Source organism: Canis aureus, chromosome 21 (assembly GCF_053574225.1).
Source record: "Canis aureus isolate CA01 chromosome 21, VMU_Caureus_v.1.0, whole genome shotgun sequence".
NCBI lineage: Eukaryota > Metazoa > Chordata > Mammalia > Carnivora > Canidae > Canis > Canis aureus.
In genome coordinates, this window is record NC_135631.1 from 9,381,924 (window position 1) to 9,395,653 (window position 13,730).

The following is a 13,730-nucleotide window of genomic DNA, read 5'->3' on the forward strand; positions in this document are numbered from 1 at the left end:
TTGTGACCTTAGCCTGAGTCAAGGACCCTCTTACAGGGGGCGAGACTGAGGCCGGCAGGCGCGGGCGCTGTGCACGAGGTCATGGTGGGGAACCGGGGCGCCGGCAAGGCCGCAGAGCAAACCCCAGAGCAAACCCCAGGCCAGAGGCAGCCACACCGTCACGTGCCACCAACCTGCCCGGAGGAGGCTGGGAGGACACAGCCTGGGCGAGGAGAAGCGTGGATGGGGGTGGTGGGTGGGTGGCAGGACCATCTCAGGTCCCCGGGCACTTGTCCCGAGGGCGCGCCGACCCTGACCGCTGTGGAGATGCGCAGCCAGGCTGGTGGTAAACGGCTGATATGCTGGCACATGGGGGCCAGAGAACAAGCCAGCCAGGCTGGCAAACACCCCGAAGAAACCAGCTTCGCTTCCGTGGGCAGAACGAAGTAGCTGGACACGACAGACCCACGCCGCCCGGAGCCCCTCAGTCGGTGGGTCTGCTATCTCCAACGTCACCGCCTCAGGAGGCCCTCCCTGACTGCTAGGGCAGGGGAGGTCCTCCAGGGACCCCGCAAATCACCTCGTGCAGAACACAGCTGTAGCTCTGGGAGCACAGGGCCAGGGCTGCCCACCACCCTGCCGCTCCCTGCCAGCGCTGAGCAGGACCGCAGTGACGTCCCAATGTCATATCTGCACGTGGGGAAACAGGCTTTCTTGCCGAGAGCCTCATGGTCCAAGCAGAGTCTTCACAGCCACAGAAACTTCTGCTGCCTTCCTGGGATTGCAGAGTCCTCGGTGAGCCCCACATTGACCCTGGGAAGTACTCTGTGGCCTCCCCCTTTTACAGACGGGGAAACTGAGGAATGAACCAATCATGTGCTTACTGGCCCCCAGGGCCAGTTCAGAGGTGCAGCTGACCTGGCATCCCTGCAAGTGGACCCCGTGGTCTGCCCTCCTTGTCTCTACCACCTGCCTGATAAAGGGCCTTCAGCCGTCCACGAGCCCCTGCCCTGTGGCCAGCCTGGCCCAGGCCCTGGGGAGGGGGATCAGAAACAAGAGGTCCGTGGGATTCAAGGAGGAGCCAAAAAACATGTGCCGAAGGGGCCACTCTGTGAAGAAGGTACTGGACGTGGGGAGCCGGTCAGGGGCACAGCAAGACTCTAAAGCCAGAAGGGCTAAGGAGTATGACTGGACCATGGCAGCCATACACACTTTAGTGTGAGTTAGCCTGCTATGGGTCCAACGTAAGTGGCTGGCTTTGGGGAATGCCTAGAGAGCTGTGACTGGCAAAGGCCCCCCACGAATTACAGCCAGCCTTTGCGGCCTCCTTGCTGGGTGCCCAGTGCCCCAGGCTTCCTATGTCCTTGCTGATTCAACTTACCCAACAATTCATGTATGTACCCAGTTTACAGATGGGCTCAGAGAGGCCGGGTAACCTGCACAGGGCCACACAGGCTGCTGGTGGTGGAGCTGGGATCCACCCCCACACCCCTGGCCACAGCATCACACCGCTTCCTATTTCACAGTGTTTCCTGATGCTGACCATGTCTCTTTCCACGGGGCTGAAGCTGGTAAGTCCTTACCCTCGCTGACATGAGCTGGACCCCACCCCAGATGAAATCAGTCCTACATACTACCCTCATTGGGCTCACCAAGTCACAGAAGAAATACTACCCCCACCCCCACCACGTATTAGCCAGGGGGCAGGAAGTGCAAGATGATGCACTCCAATTGCAGACTCCTACTCATCCTGCAAAACCTATTGCAAAGGTCCTTCCTTGGGGAAGGCTCTCTGGCCGGGCTCCCAGGGCCCACGGTTCTTACCCCACACCTGAGGGCCAAGACTGGGCTCCTGCAGACCCTGGTTCTCAGCTGTACAGCACTTGCAGGCTTTGGAGAGAGCTCCAGCTAGAGAAAGAGCCCCAGCATGGGTGGGTCTGGGTGCTGGGGCAGGGGCCTGGCCTGCCACCCCCAACCCATGGGCTTCAGATTTTCCAGCTTCAGATGAGGCCCTGACACCGGCCCCATGATCTTGGCGGTGCCGACAGGGCTGGCATGTGACCATTTGGGGGGTCCTGGCCTCACCCAGGCCCTTACTCAGCCCCCAGACCCACCTGACCTCACCCGGCCAGGAAGCAGTTTGGCCCAGGAGGCTGGACCCTCCTGGAGCTGCCAGCCGAGGAGAGAGTGACCAGGAATCAGACTCTAAATGGCGGTTGAAATGCAGGGACAGGCTTCCAGCGTTTTTGCTCTAAAGTCTAAATTTAGATGCAGGGGGGTAAACAGAACCCAGCAGCCTCTTGATTTTAGAGACCCCCGGGCGCTTAACAGAGGAGCCCGTGTTTGCAAAAACGGCTTTTCCCTCCACTCAAACTTTAACACAAACAAACGCATTTTGTTCCAAGGGCGAAGAAAAAAGTCTTAAATCCTCCCCAAACACCTCCACAGCCAGGCATGGGGCGCCACACTCGGGGGAGCGGGGAGCTCTCACGCCAGTGTCGGGTGTCCCCACCAGGGTCGGGGGACAGGAGGAGACACTCAGCCGTTGAGCCCACAGCTTCACTAGACGACATAGAATCTGAAGCTTGGTGGGGGAGGGGGGTTCTTCTCGTGAAGTCTGGCCGGGACACCGCTGTCCTGGGCTGAATAGCGTCCCCCCGAAAGTCACGTTGCCCAGACCCTCAGAATATGAGCTTATTTGGACACAGGGCCTTTGTCGAGGTGCTTATGGTAAAATCTCGAGTCGAGATCATCCTGGTTTGTCCAGGCAGCCTCTAAACCAGAGACAAGTGTCCTTACAAGCGACAGAAGATGCGGCTACAAACCCAGGGACGCCTAAAGCCCCAGAGGCTGGAAGAGGCAGGAAGGACCCTCCCCTGGAGCCTCGGGAGGGAGCCCTGCCCACGCTTGGATCTCGGACTTCTGGTCTCCAGAGCTGGGAGACAATACACTTCTCTGGTCTGAAGGGCCTCGGTCTGTGGGACCTTGTTGGGGCTGCCCCGGGAGATGGATGCCCCCACTGTCCCCAGGGCCATGGGCAGAACCAATCCGCGGGCTCGCCACCCTGTCATTCATCCACACGACGGACACTGCTGAGCCAATGCCGAGGACGCCCAGGGCTGCCTCAGGGGCACCCACAACCCCACCGCTGGGCTTGAGAGGTCTCGATGCCAGCCCTCCAGAGGGACTCCCATGGCTCTGCAGAGGGAAATACGGGGCCCACCCTTCCCACCCCCCGGGGGCTGAGATGCCCTCCTTTGGAGTCTGGGAAGCCCAGGCCTGCAGGGTGGGGGGTGGGAGGGGTGCACAGGCCAAGCCCTGGTGGACCCGGGGCGGAGACCAGGGGACCTGCTGCCTTGGGCCTCCCAGGGCGGCACCCCACCCCCATCTGTCCCAGATAGGGAGCCTCGGGGCAGGGCCAGGCAGGGGCCCGGCGCCCCCTCCCACGGGAGGCAAGCTGGACACGGGCAAAGAACAACCGCCGGGCGCAGTGGCAAATCACCAAACTGGCTTCCAAGCCCCCGTCGGGCCGGCCCTGTCTTGCATTTCTCGAGCTGTTTGTCCGAGCCGCGCCAGGAACACAGCCCATAACTCAAGCCTCGGGCCGCTCCCGCTCGGACAGCTGCAGGGGCAGCCGCCGCGATGAATGGGCGCGTTCGCCCCACAGCCCCAGGGGGCGGGGGGCCCGGGCGGCCCAGAGGCGCAGGGCCCGGTGGGAACAATGGCCCGGCCGGGGCCCGCGGTGGCCGGGGCCGGGGCTGCAGCTGACGGCGGGGCCGGGGCACCGGTGCCAAGCCGGGTACAAAGGGGCTGTTCTCCCGGCCGGCGGGCGGATGTTTGCACAGGTGTGGGAGAGGGGGCACCGCTCCGCCGGGGGCTGGGGGCAGGGGAGCCGCCCGGGGAGCCAGGGAGGGCAGCGCCAAGGCCGGGCACCGCTTATCGGCCGGCCTCGGGCGATCGCCCACACACTTCCTCCTGGCTCTGGGCAGCCTGTCCCCACGTGGGCCCGCCACCAGGGCCTGTCCCCTCCACCCACCCCGGCAAGCTCCCTGCCGGCGGCCGAGCCCTCCTGCCCAAACCTGCCAGGGCCTGCCACGCCAGGGCCTATGGGGGCATCGGCGCTTGTGGTGGGGAGGGCGGAGGGGCCTCTCCCAGGCATGGAGTCGAGTTAGCATGTCTTCGTCTTCCTCCAGCAGCCTGGCACGCTGGAAGCTTCCAGAAAACACGCAGACTCGCTGACATCAGGGACCTGCCTGTGTGCTTGGCCTCATGGGCGTGGGACACAGACATAGCAGGGCATGTGTGCCCACCAAGGGTACCAGGTACAGGGAGGCTTCCCGGTCCACCCTGACAATCGGATCAGCCTCCTTTCTGGAGGGGGGTGGGAACCCCAGCTGAGAGCAGGGCCCACTTTCTCTGGAAGGTAAAAGACTGGGGACTGACATGGCTGGGGCCTGCCCCCTGCCCCATTCCCCTTAGACCCCGTGCTGCCCCCATGGCCTCACCACATCTCATGCAGGCTAGGAGCCTCTGCTGTCCCTGGGCCCCCCTCACCTTCATGAGCCCAGATGTCAGCCGCCCCACCCCCAGCTGTGGAGGGGTGCCCCACTCAGCCATGCTCAGCCTGCAGTAGGGCCAGTGTCCACCTGCCACTGCCCGCTCCACTGCTCCTGGCTCTCTTCTAGACCCTCCTGAGGCACTAGTGGGTCACACCCCAGAGCACTTTGAAGGAGGGAGCACTGCACCCCAGGAGAATGGTGGGAAGCGTGAGGACCTGGCCTGTGACCCATGCCCCATCCCTCCCACAGCAAGGGTCCATCCCGGGCTGTGGCAGGGCCTTGCACATGCCATCGCCAGCCTGGGGCCTGATCCCTGGGGGTGGTAAATCTACCAGCCACCCTGCCATCAAGTGCCCCACCTCCCCACGAGGCCCAGGGTGTGGGTAGAGGGTGTGGCAAGGGGCACCTTTCACACTCCAAACACTTGTTCTGCGGGCCCACACGGCAGGGACACGGGCAGGCCTCCGGGTGCATGTGGCTAACACAGGCCTTGCCTGGCTGTCCAGCAATGAGTAGTCCTCAGGGGAATGTCCCTCGCCCCTGCAGGCCTGACCTGGGAAGCCCCTGCCTGCCTTCCTGAGGGTCCCTCTGCCTCATGTCCGTGTCTCCTGCAGACTGGCAGCTCAGGGAGCCGAGAGCCACCCAGTCCATGCTCTGGACCACTTGCAAATGAAGCTGGGTGCCAGGTACGGGCCCTGCTGATAGTGTGGCCCAGGAGTCTATTTCCACAGCCAGAGGAGCCCGCACTTCTGTGAGCAGGGCTTAGCTGCAGCATCTGCAGGCTGGACACACGGCCCAGACAGGGGGACGCTCCTCCTTTCTCTTGAGGACCCGTGCCTGTCATATCACAGGGTTGTTTGCTAGTTAATTCTGCATTCCTTGGTGCAGGGATGCTCCTGGGGACAGCACAGATCCTCCTGGACAGGGAGGACCTGCGCTTGACCCCACCTCCCCACGTGGCCAGGGCAAAGGTCAGCCAGGGCAAAGGTCAGCCAGTGCCCCGGGTCTGGCCAAGGAGAGCCCCCCCGGGGGTGGGTGGGAGCTCCCAGGCCCAGCACATGCCCTATTGGATACCCACTGCACAGGCTCAGAGATATAGAGACCCTCCCACCGCATCCCCCAAGCACGAAGGGTCCAGCATGGGGCCCCCAAGCATTAGCACAAAGAGCCTTCCACTCAAACCAGCAGGTCCCAGAGCCCAGCGCCCTCGGTCCTCCCGCCCCGGGCACCTGCCCCCACTTACCACTCCCCACCACAGGGCATCTGCATAGCTGCCAAACTCCACTTGGCCCGAGTCGTTCACGGCGTCCTTCTCGGCCAGATACACGAAGTACGAGGAGAAGATGAGGCCCAGGAAGCCGATGTACAAGGTGGTGATGAGCTCCTGGGGGCACAGTGGGCAGAGGGGCCGCATCAGCTGGGCACTCATGGTGTCCCCGGCCTCTGTGACGGCGCTCCAGGCAGACGTCACAGGCTGGGGGCACCTACAGGTGGTTCTCTGTGAATCCCCGAGTGCTTTGCACGCCTGCACTAGACTTTAGGACAGCGCACCTCCGCTTCTTCTCAGTGGCCAGTGGCAGGCCCAGGCCATTGCCTGAGGGACAGGCCAACACACAGGCTCCGAGGCCCCCGGCTCTGCCCCAGGACCGAGGTGCTGCACCTTCGTGGGACCCTTCCCATCTGCCACTGTGAGATCCCTGAGCCTCACTCTCCATCCTGTACTTCTGTCCCTGCTCTGCCCCTGGCTCTGCCCTCCACTCCGCCCCCTGCTCTGCCCCCTACTCTGCACCCACGTTCTGCCCCCAGCTTCTGGTCCCCAGCTCCGGGGAGTGTGGGCACATCATCTGCCTGGCAGGTGGGGACGTGGGCACCACAGCATGCGAGGCACTGAGACTCGGCATAGCACTCCATCCTCCCCCAACCTCGGGCCCTCCACCCCACCCAGACCACCCACCTGGCGGTGGATGAAGACCACAGAGCCAAGCAGCCTCCAGGTACCTCCCTGGCGATCCACATGCAGCATCCTCAGGATCTGGAGGAAGCGGATGCCCCTGCGGGGGACATACCTCTGTACCCCTGGCCCCGACTCACCCTCAGGCACCTCTGAACAGCCCCCACCCTCAGTTCAGCCCCTCAAAGTCCAGCCCTGAAACTGCCCACTTGCCACCATGCCAGCCTCACCGTCCCTCCTCAAACAAGTGTTGGGGCCGAGGGCAGCAGGCCAGGCCCCAGCCAAATTTCTTTGGTCTCCAGGCCACTTCTGGGGGGAGGCCTTGGGATCACCTCAGTTTACAGATGAGCAAACTGAGGTCCCCAGATGGTTAGGTTCTGGCCCAAGTCCCAGAAGTGCTCTTGCTGGGTCTCAAACCCAGGGAGCCTAACTCAGTGTGGGGTCTAAGCCTGCGCCCCCACCCCCAGCACGTTGCCCCGGGCTCTTGCACCCCCAGCTGGGACAGCTTGCAGCCCAGGTGTACCTGATGGCCGAGGTGGCAAACACCTGCCCCTTGGAGCCCACGCAGAGGACAACCATGGAGGCCAGGACCACGATGAGGTCTGAGGAGAAGGGGCGGTGTGTCACCAGCCAGGCAGCTGGCTCAAGGGAAGGAGCCTGGCGGTCAGGAGGACAGGGCCACTCGGACAGGGAGACTGGCCCTCCATCTCGGGCACACCCAGGCGTACCTGGCCCACCTCCCAGCCCCACTCCCAAGCCACCAGGGCAGCAGATCCCCATGCTGTGCTGGGCACAACCAAAGCAGTGCCCCAAGGGCAGCATCTGGGGCTGCCTCCTATGTTGGGGGGGTTACCCTACTGGCCTCAGGGAGACTCCAGCTGCTGGTGCTCATGATGGGGACCCACCCTGCCGGATCCCCCTCCCTGGGGTGGGTGCCTAGCCCTTGCCTGGAAACCTGGGGTGGGGGGTAAAGGTCCCCTGGGGGCAGGCGGGACTCACCAATGATGGAGATGGGCTTCCGGGCAAAGCGCAGCCTCCCCCAGATGCCTACATACTTGCTGCGGCAGCCTGCTGACCAGAGGCGGACCACATACTCCGTCCCAAAGAACACCACCAGGACAATCTCCTGAGGGGCAGAGGGGAGTGAGCCAGTGGGGCCTCTGCTGAGAGGCACCCAATAGCAGCCAGCCTGGGTCCTGGTCTTCCAAGGGTGGGTGGCACCTAGTGCGTGGTCCACCTGGACAGGCCAGGTCCACTGCCAGCAGACACCTGCAGCTCTTCAGACCAGGGCCCAAGCAGGCCCAAGGGGACATCCACAGCAAGGCTTGGGAGAGGCTCAGGGCTTGTGTCTTCACCTGGCCCTGAGAACATGACATCCTGGGGTGCACATTCTCTGGCCAGCACTCATTTGAACCACTGAGCTCCCAGAGCTCAAACCATACATCCTCATGTGGGTGTTGGAAAACATCCATCCTCATGGGGTGGCCCCTCTTTCACCTCATAGCCACCATGCCACCAAGGACACAGAATCCGGGAACACTTGGTAGCTATAACTGGGCCCAGATGCAAGAGCACCCAGGGCAGGGGAGGTGAACAGCAGGAGGAGGCAGCATGGGGTCTCAGAGGGCATCACTGGCACTCCCCTCAAAGGAAGGGCAGGTACCAGGTCGGCTGTGGAGTAGTGCCCCTCAGGAGGCTCCTTCCACAGCCAGGGCTCTGACAAGGACCACTCCATACATCAGGCTGCGGTCAGGTGCATCAAGGAGGGGAAACCAGAGTGCCAAGATCCAGGCTACAGAGGACGGATGGGCAGTGGACATAGACAGGTGGGTGGATGGGTGGACAAGTGAGGGCAGATGGTGTAAAACCCAAGTTCAACAGCAAACCAGACAACCCAGGTGAGGTAGACAGGTTCCCAGAGACTGAACCCTACCAAGATTAATCAGGAAGAAGTATGAAATCTGAATAGACCTATAACCAGGGAGGAGATTGAACCCAGGATCAAAATGCTCCCAGCAAAGAGGAGCCATGGACCCAAAGTCTTCCCAGGTGAGTTCTACCAAACATTTAGAGATCTAATTACAATCTTTCTCATATTTTTCCAAAACAAAACAAAACAAAAAACTGAAGAGGACAGAACACTTCCTAACTCGTCCTGTGAGGCCGGCATTCCCCAGACACCAAAGTTAGAGAAAGATATTGCAAGAACAGAGGAACATACACGGGTACGTGAGCCAGTTCCAGAGCAAGTTAGATCACACTCTATAACCAAGTGGGATCTATGTTTGGAATGCAAGGATGGTTCCGCTTAAGAAAACTGACCAACAGAACACATCACGTTAACAGAACAAAGGGGAGGGGTGGGGGGATGCGTGACATCCATTGATGCACATGGAAAAAATGCCACCCCTCTTCATGTTGAAAGCAGCGGACCAACCAGGAACACAGGGAGACACCTGCACGTGATAAACGCCACATCTGAAAACCCCACCGTAAATAGCGCACCAATGATGACAGAGAAAGAAAGATGGGACGCTCTTCCTCTACGATCAGAAACAAGGCAAGAACACAACACCCATCCCCGCCAGCCTGTGCGACGCTGTGTGACAGACAAGCTCCAGCCAGAGCAAGGAGGTGAGGAAAAGAAAGAAAAGGTGTCCAGATTGGGAAGGAAAAATAAGATTATCTCTATTCAGAGAAGATACGATCTGATGCGTGGAAAACTCTAGATTCCACAGGCGCACATGCCTGTCGAATCTCACTAGAATTCCGCAGAGTGGGGTGCAAAGTCAGCACACACCAATGCATGGTACTCTTTCCACCACCAACGAACGATCTTAAGAAGAAATGACAAAAGCCAGTCCCGTTTACGGTAGCGTCAAGAAGAAATAAAATATTTGTGAGTTAACCACGGAGGCCAAAGTCTTGCAGAATGAAAATACCACGTCGAGAAATGGAAGGAGACACACAAGGTCAGGTGCGCCCCGTGTTCCTGGGCCGCACGAGGCAGAGCTGCCAACGCCACCCAAAGTGATCTACAGAGGCAACGCCATCTCTCTCAAAAACACAATGACTTCACTCTCTCTCTCTTTTTTGTAGAAACAGTGGTCTTAGGTTCATGTAGAATCTCATGGAACCCTGAACAGTCCAAACAAAACAGGGTCCGTCCACACAAGGGATGATCGCTCAGCCTTATGAAGGAAGGAGAAGCCGACACCTCCTCCAGCATGGACCCACCCTGAGGGCACTCTGAGGGGAAAGGCTAGACATGCTGGCCTCCAGCTGGCCCCCTGCCCCGTCCTCCCTTTGGAGTCTGGCCCTGGCAGGGGATATCCGCCCCCACGGGGTGGCAGTGCAGGTCCTGCTCCCATGCCCCCCTTTGCCCTCCCCACCCGGGAGCCTGCCACGAGGTGGTGGCTGGACACTGCCCACTGGCTCCCAAGTCTCATTAATTCGGGTGTGAAATAGTGCTCCTGCCACCCAGCTGGTGTTGGAGGCAAGCTCAGTGGATAATGGGGAGAAAACACGGGAAAGTTTCTCTCTCCTTTTGCAAAAAAGTTCTCAGTTCACAACGTGGATCGTTTGGGTGGGGGTGGGGGCGGGGGCGCTGTGCATGGCTGATGGGAGAGCCAGGGGCATGCGAACCTGCAGTCTCTGTGACCTTGAGGCTGGCAGCAGGCCGAGCCCATAGGGCGGGGGCCACATTCAGCGCCCAGCCCCTCTCCGTGGCCCCACAACAGGGTCTGCCCTGGCTGGCATTCCACGTGGGTCTGCTGAATGAACGAACACACGCACAAGTAAGCCAGTAAGCAGCCTGAGAGCCCCCCGCTCACGTCTTCCCCAAGGACCTGGCCCTGCCAAGTCCCAGGAGGCAGGACGAGCCCGTGGTCAGTGATGTGCCCGCAGGGAAAGGATGGGGCCGTGTGACTTCCACGATTGGCCATCACAAGAAGGGCCACAGGAGCCACCACTGTCAGAGTTCCCAAAGTGGACACACGGGCACTGGCATCTTCATAGAAGAGGAGTCGCCGGGCCACTGGGTGGTCCCCAAAGGAGCCGTCCCCAGAGCCTCCATCCGAGCACATCCACACACCAACCAGCTCATCAATTGCTTCGTGGTTTACGTTCTTATTCTGATGCATTTTTAAAAATTACTTAAAAACCTTCTTCAGTTGTATCCTAAGCAGATTCAAAGTACTCGACACATCTTACAAAAGACCTTAAACTAAATAAGTAACCATAGGGACTGCTGCGTCCCCACCCCCACCCCCCAAATCACCTTGCTCTCACACTTCGGGAGAACCTGGTCCCGAGCTCAGAGCTACCCCTGCTCCCAGGGCTGGCGGTCTGAGAACACGGACTCCCCTCCGCAGGGCTGAGGTGTAAGAATAATTTAAAACAATGCTAATCCTCAAATCCTGTTTGAGTCTGGAATGCAGCACGAGGCCGGGCTGGCTGCAGGCTGGCTGCATGGGGCGCTCCCGGCGTCCTGGCGAGGCCGAGCTCACTGATGCCACGCTGTCAGCCCGCCGCGAAGGACAGGACAGAGGCTTCACTGTCCGGAGGCACGAGACAGCGGGGACAGACGTTTGCTCAGAGATAGAACAACCTCCACCACTGGCAGGGCAGCACTCGGGGAGCAAGGCCACAGCCAGGACCTCAGAACCCAGCGCTGCTTGCAGGGACCTGCAGGGGCACCCAGGGACAGGTTTCCTGGCCAGCCTGGCCCGGGGCTACCTCTCAGAGCCATGTGTCCACCGACCTGGGCTCAAGAGGGCTCTTCCTAGCCCACGGCTCCGGCCCAGCAGGGGCCTCGGATATTTTCACAGGCGTGACCTTGGCCATCCCAGGCCAGAGGCTGCCTGGGGCTACGACAGGGCTTAATCGTCTGGACACTGGTGGAGACCAGGGGGCGGGGGGCAGTAAGGGGCCTGCAGGAGGGCTGAGTCCTGTCGTCCCTGATGCCTCCCCCAATGTAGGGCCAACACCCCCAGTCTCCGGCAGGCTCTCCAGAGGGCAGGGACACCTCCTCATGGTTCCGGGCTAAGGGACCCAGGTGGGGACCCCACCCACCCAGCCCCTGGCTACCCTCTGCGCAGTTTCCTGCACTCTGGCAGGAACAGGCCCCAGGGCCATCCGTCGTGCATACCAGGCCCTCAGCAAGCCCAAAGGTGAACTAAAGGGGCCCTGCCAACAGCTGTCGCCTCCCCCAGGCCCCGTGCTCAGGCCGCCACTGTCACTCCTCACAGCCTACAAGGTAGGGTCAGGGCGTGTGTCCCCCTTCCCAGGGCCCCAACCCCAGCCCATCCTGAGAGCCGCCCATTAACCCAAGGCAGCACCCCCCCACTCCCACACTGCCCCACCCCCAGCTCCCTAGCGCTCTGCACCTCGGATGCTCCTGGTGCCCTCCCGACACGTCCCTGCTCAGGTCCTCACAGCTTCTCAATCCAGCTCAGGCCCCCAGTGCCCCCCAGGAGCCCCATCAGCACACCTGTGGAAGCCACTGGGCTCCCCTACTGATAACAGCCAGCCCAGAGGCCCTCCTGGCTGCTGCATGTGGTGTCTGCGTGACCCCGGCTGTGCACAGGGTCAAGGATGCAGGCCGGGAGGCTCTGGTGTTGTTGGTGCATGGCCCTGAGCTCTGCCCTGCAGGTACAAGGAGAGAGGCTACGCTGGTGTCAGGGACCTCGCTGACATTGCAGCCAAACCAGAGGGACAGAGGGACCCCTCCCACCATCACACAGAAAAAGCAAGGCCGCCTCCTGGCTGCAGTCAGCTTCATGGATGAGGGGCCCATGAGTCAGGGTGGGTGCAGAGACCAAGGTACAGACCCAAGCATTTCCTCGCCGTGGGGGGACCAAGTGGCTATTGAGCCCCCCATTCCCACCTGTGTTGCTTGGTGAATCTCAGTCCAGGCCTTTCTGGGCTCTTCCTGTGGGTCTTACCGGTGGCGGGTGCTACGGGGTGGCTCATAGCCGTGCTGTCTGTCTAAGTCAGAAGTGTTCTCAAGAACATACTTCCTAAGCAAGAACCCAATTAAAAAATGGGTTGAACAGACGTTTCTCTAAAGAAGACACACAGGGGATCAACAGACACCAACCCCACTCATCCTCAGGGAGACGTAAATCAAAACCACAGTGAGATACCACCTCACACCCGTCACAACAGCTAGAATCAAAAACACGAGAAACAGCAAGTGTTGGTGAGGATGTGGGGAAAGGGGAACCTTTTGCACGGCTGGGAATGCAGACTGGAGCAGCCACTGTGGAGTACGGTGTGGAGGGTCCTCAGAAAGTTAAAAACAGAGCTCCCCTACGACCAGCAATTGCACCACTGGGTATTTCCCAGAAAGAAACCAAACACTATTTCAAACAGACACCTGCGTGCCCACGTTCATGGCTGCATTGCTGACCACAATCGATATGGAAGCAGCCCCCTGCCCATCGATGGATGGATGGACGAAGAGGAGGTGGTGTGTGCACAGTGGACTATCACTCAGCCACTGAAAGAATGAGATCCCATCATCTGCAACACCACGGATGGGGCTCGAGGGCATCCCGGTCAGTGGCGCAAGTCAGACAGCTCGGCTGTACGTGGAATCCAAATATACACACGAAACTAAGCCCATGGACTTGGAGATTTGGGGTCGCCAGAGGTGGGGGTGCAGCTTGGGGCAGGGGAGAAATGAGTGATGAACTGTTTTGCTTTTTTAGTTTAAATAAATTGAAATTTTTCAAAAAGATAGTGGAACACTAGGTGCCAGGGCCAGGGGAGGGATGGGGACAGAGAGTGGATGGTGGTCACAGGGAGAGGGATGGGGTCAGTGTCTCCTGGGGACAGAGAGTGGATGGTGGTCACAGGGGGAGGGACAGGGGTCAGCGTCTCCTGGGGACAGAGTCTCTGTTTGGGATGATGGAAACTTCTGGAGATGGTTGGTGAGGATGGTTGCACAACAGTGTGAATGTGCGTAGTGGCCCTGAGCTGTGCACCTAGACACAGTTATGATAAGTTGTACGGTATGTGTTCTTTACCACAATTCCATAAAAAGAAAGCAGATTAGTGCATGTGAGGGGCAGGGGGAGGGAGGGGGGCAGTTGCCCATGGCTCGGGGCATTCCTTCAGGAGGACAGGAGAGTTCTGGAACTACAGGGGCATGGTGGTTGCACAACACTGTGAACGCACGACATGCCGCTACCCGGGAACGCTGAACGTGGTGCTATGTGTGTTTTACCACAACACAG

At 60.2% G+C, this 13,730-nt stretch overlaps 1 protein-coding gene across 3 annotated transcripts in view; it reads right to left on the reverse strand.

Moving 5' to 3' along the window:
* KCNQ1 (potassium voltage-gated channel subfamily Q member 1) overlaps nt 1-13,730 on the reverse strand; it is a 323,311-nt gene that overhangs the window by 232,837 nt on the left and 76,744 nt on the right. For all 3 annotated transcript variants that reach the window (XM_077862849.1, XM_077862848.1, XM_077862850.1), the window contains 4 exons: nt 7,489-7,615; nt 7,013-7,091; nt 6,493-6,589; nt 5,782-5,922 (listed from right to left, as the gene is read on the reverse strand). In XM_077862849.1, coding sequence (XP_077718975.1) covers nt 5,782-5,922; nt 6,493-6,589; nt 7,013-7,091; nt 7,489-7,615 — 444 coding nt within the window. The remainder of the gene's footprint in view (nt 1-5,781; nt 5,923-6,492; nt 6,590-7,012; nt 7,092-7,488; nt 7,616-13,730) is intronic.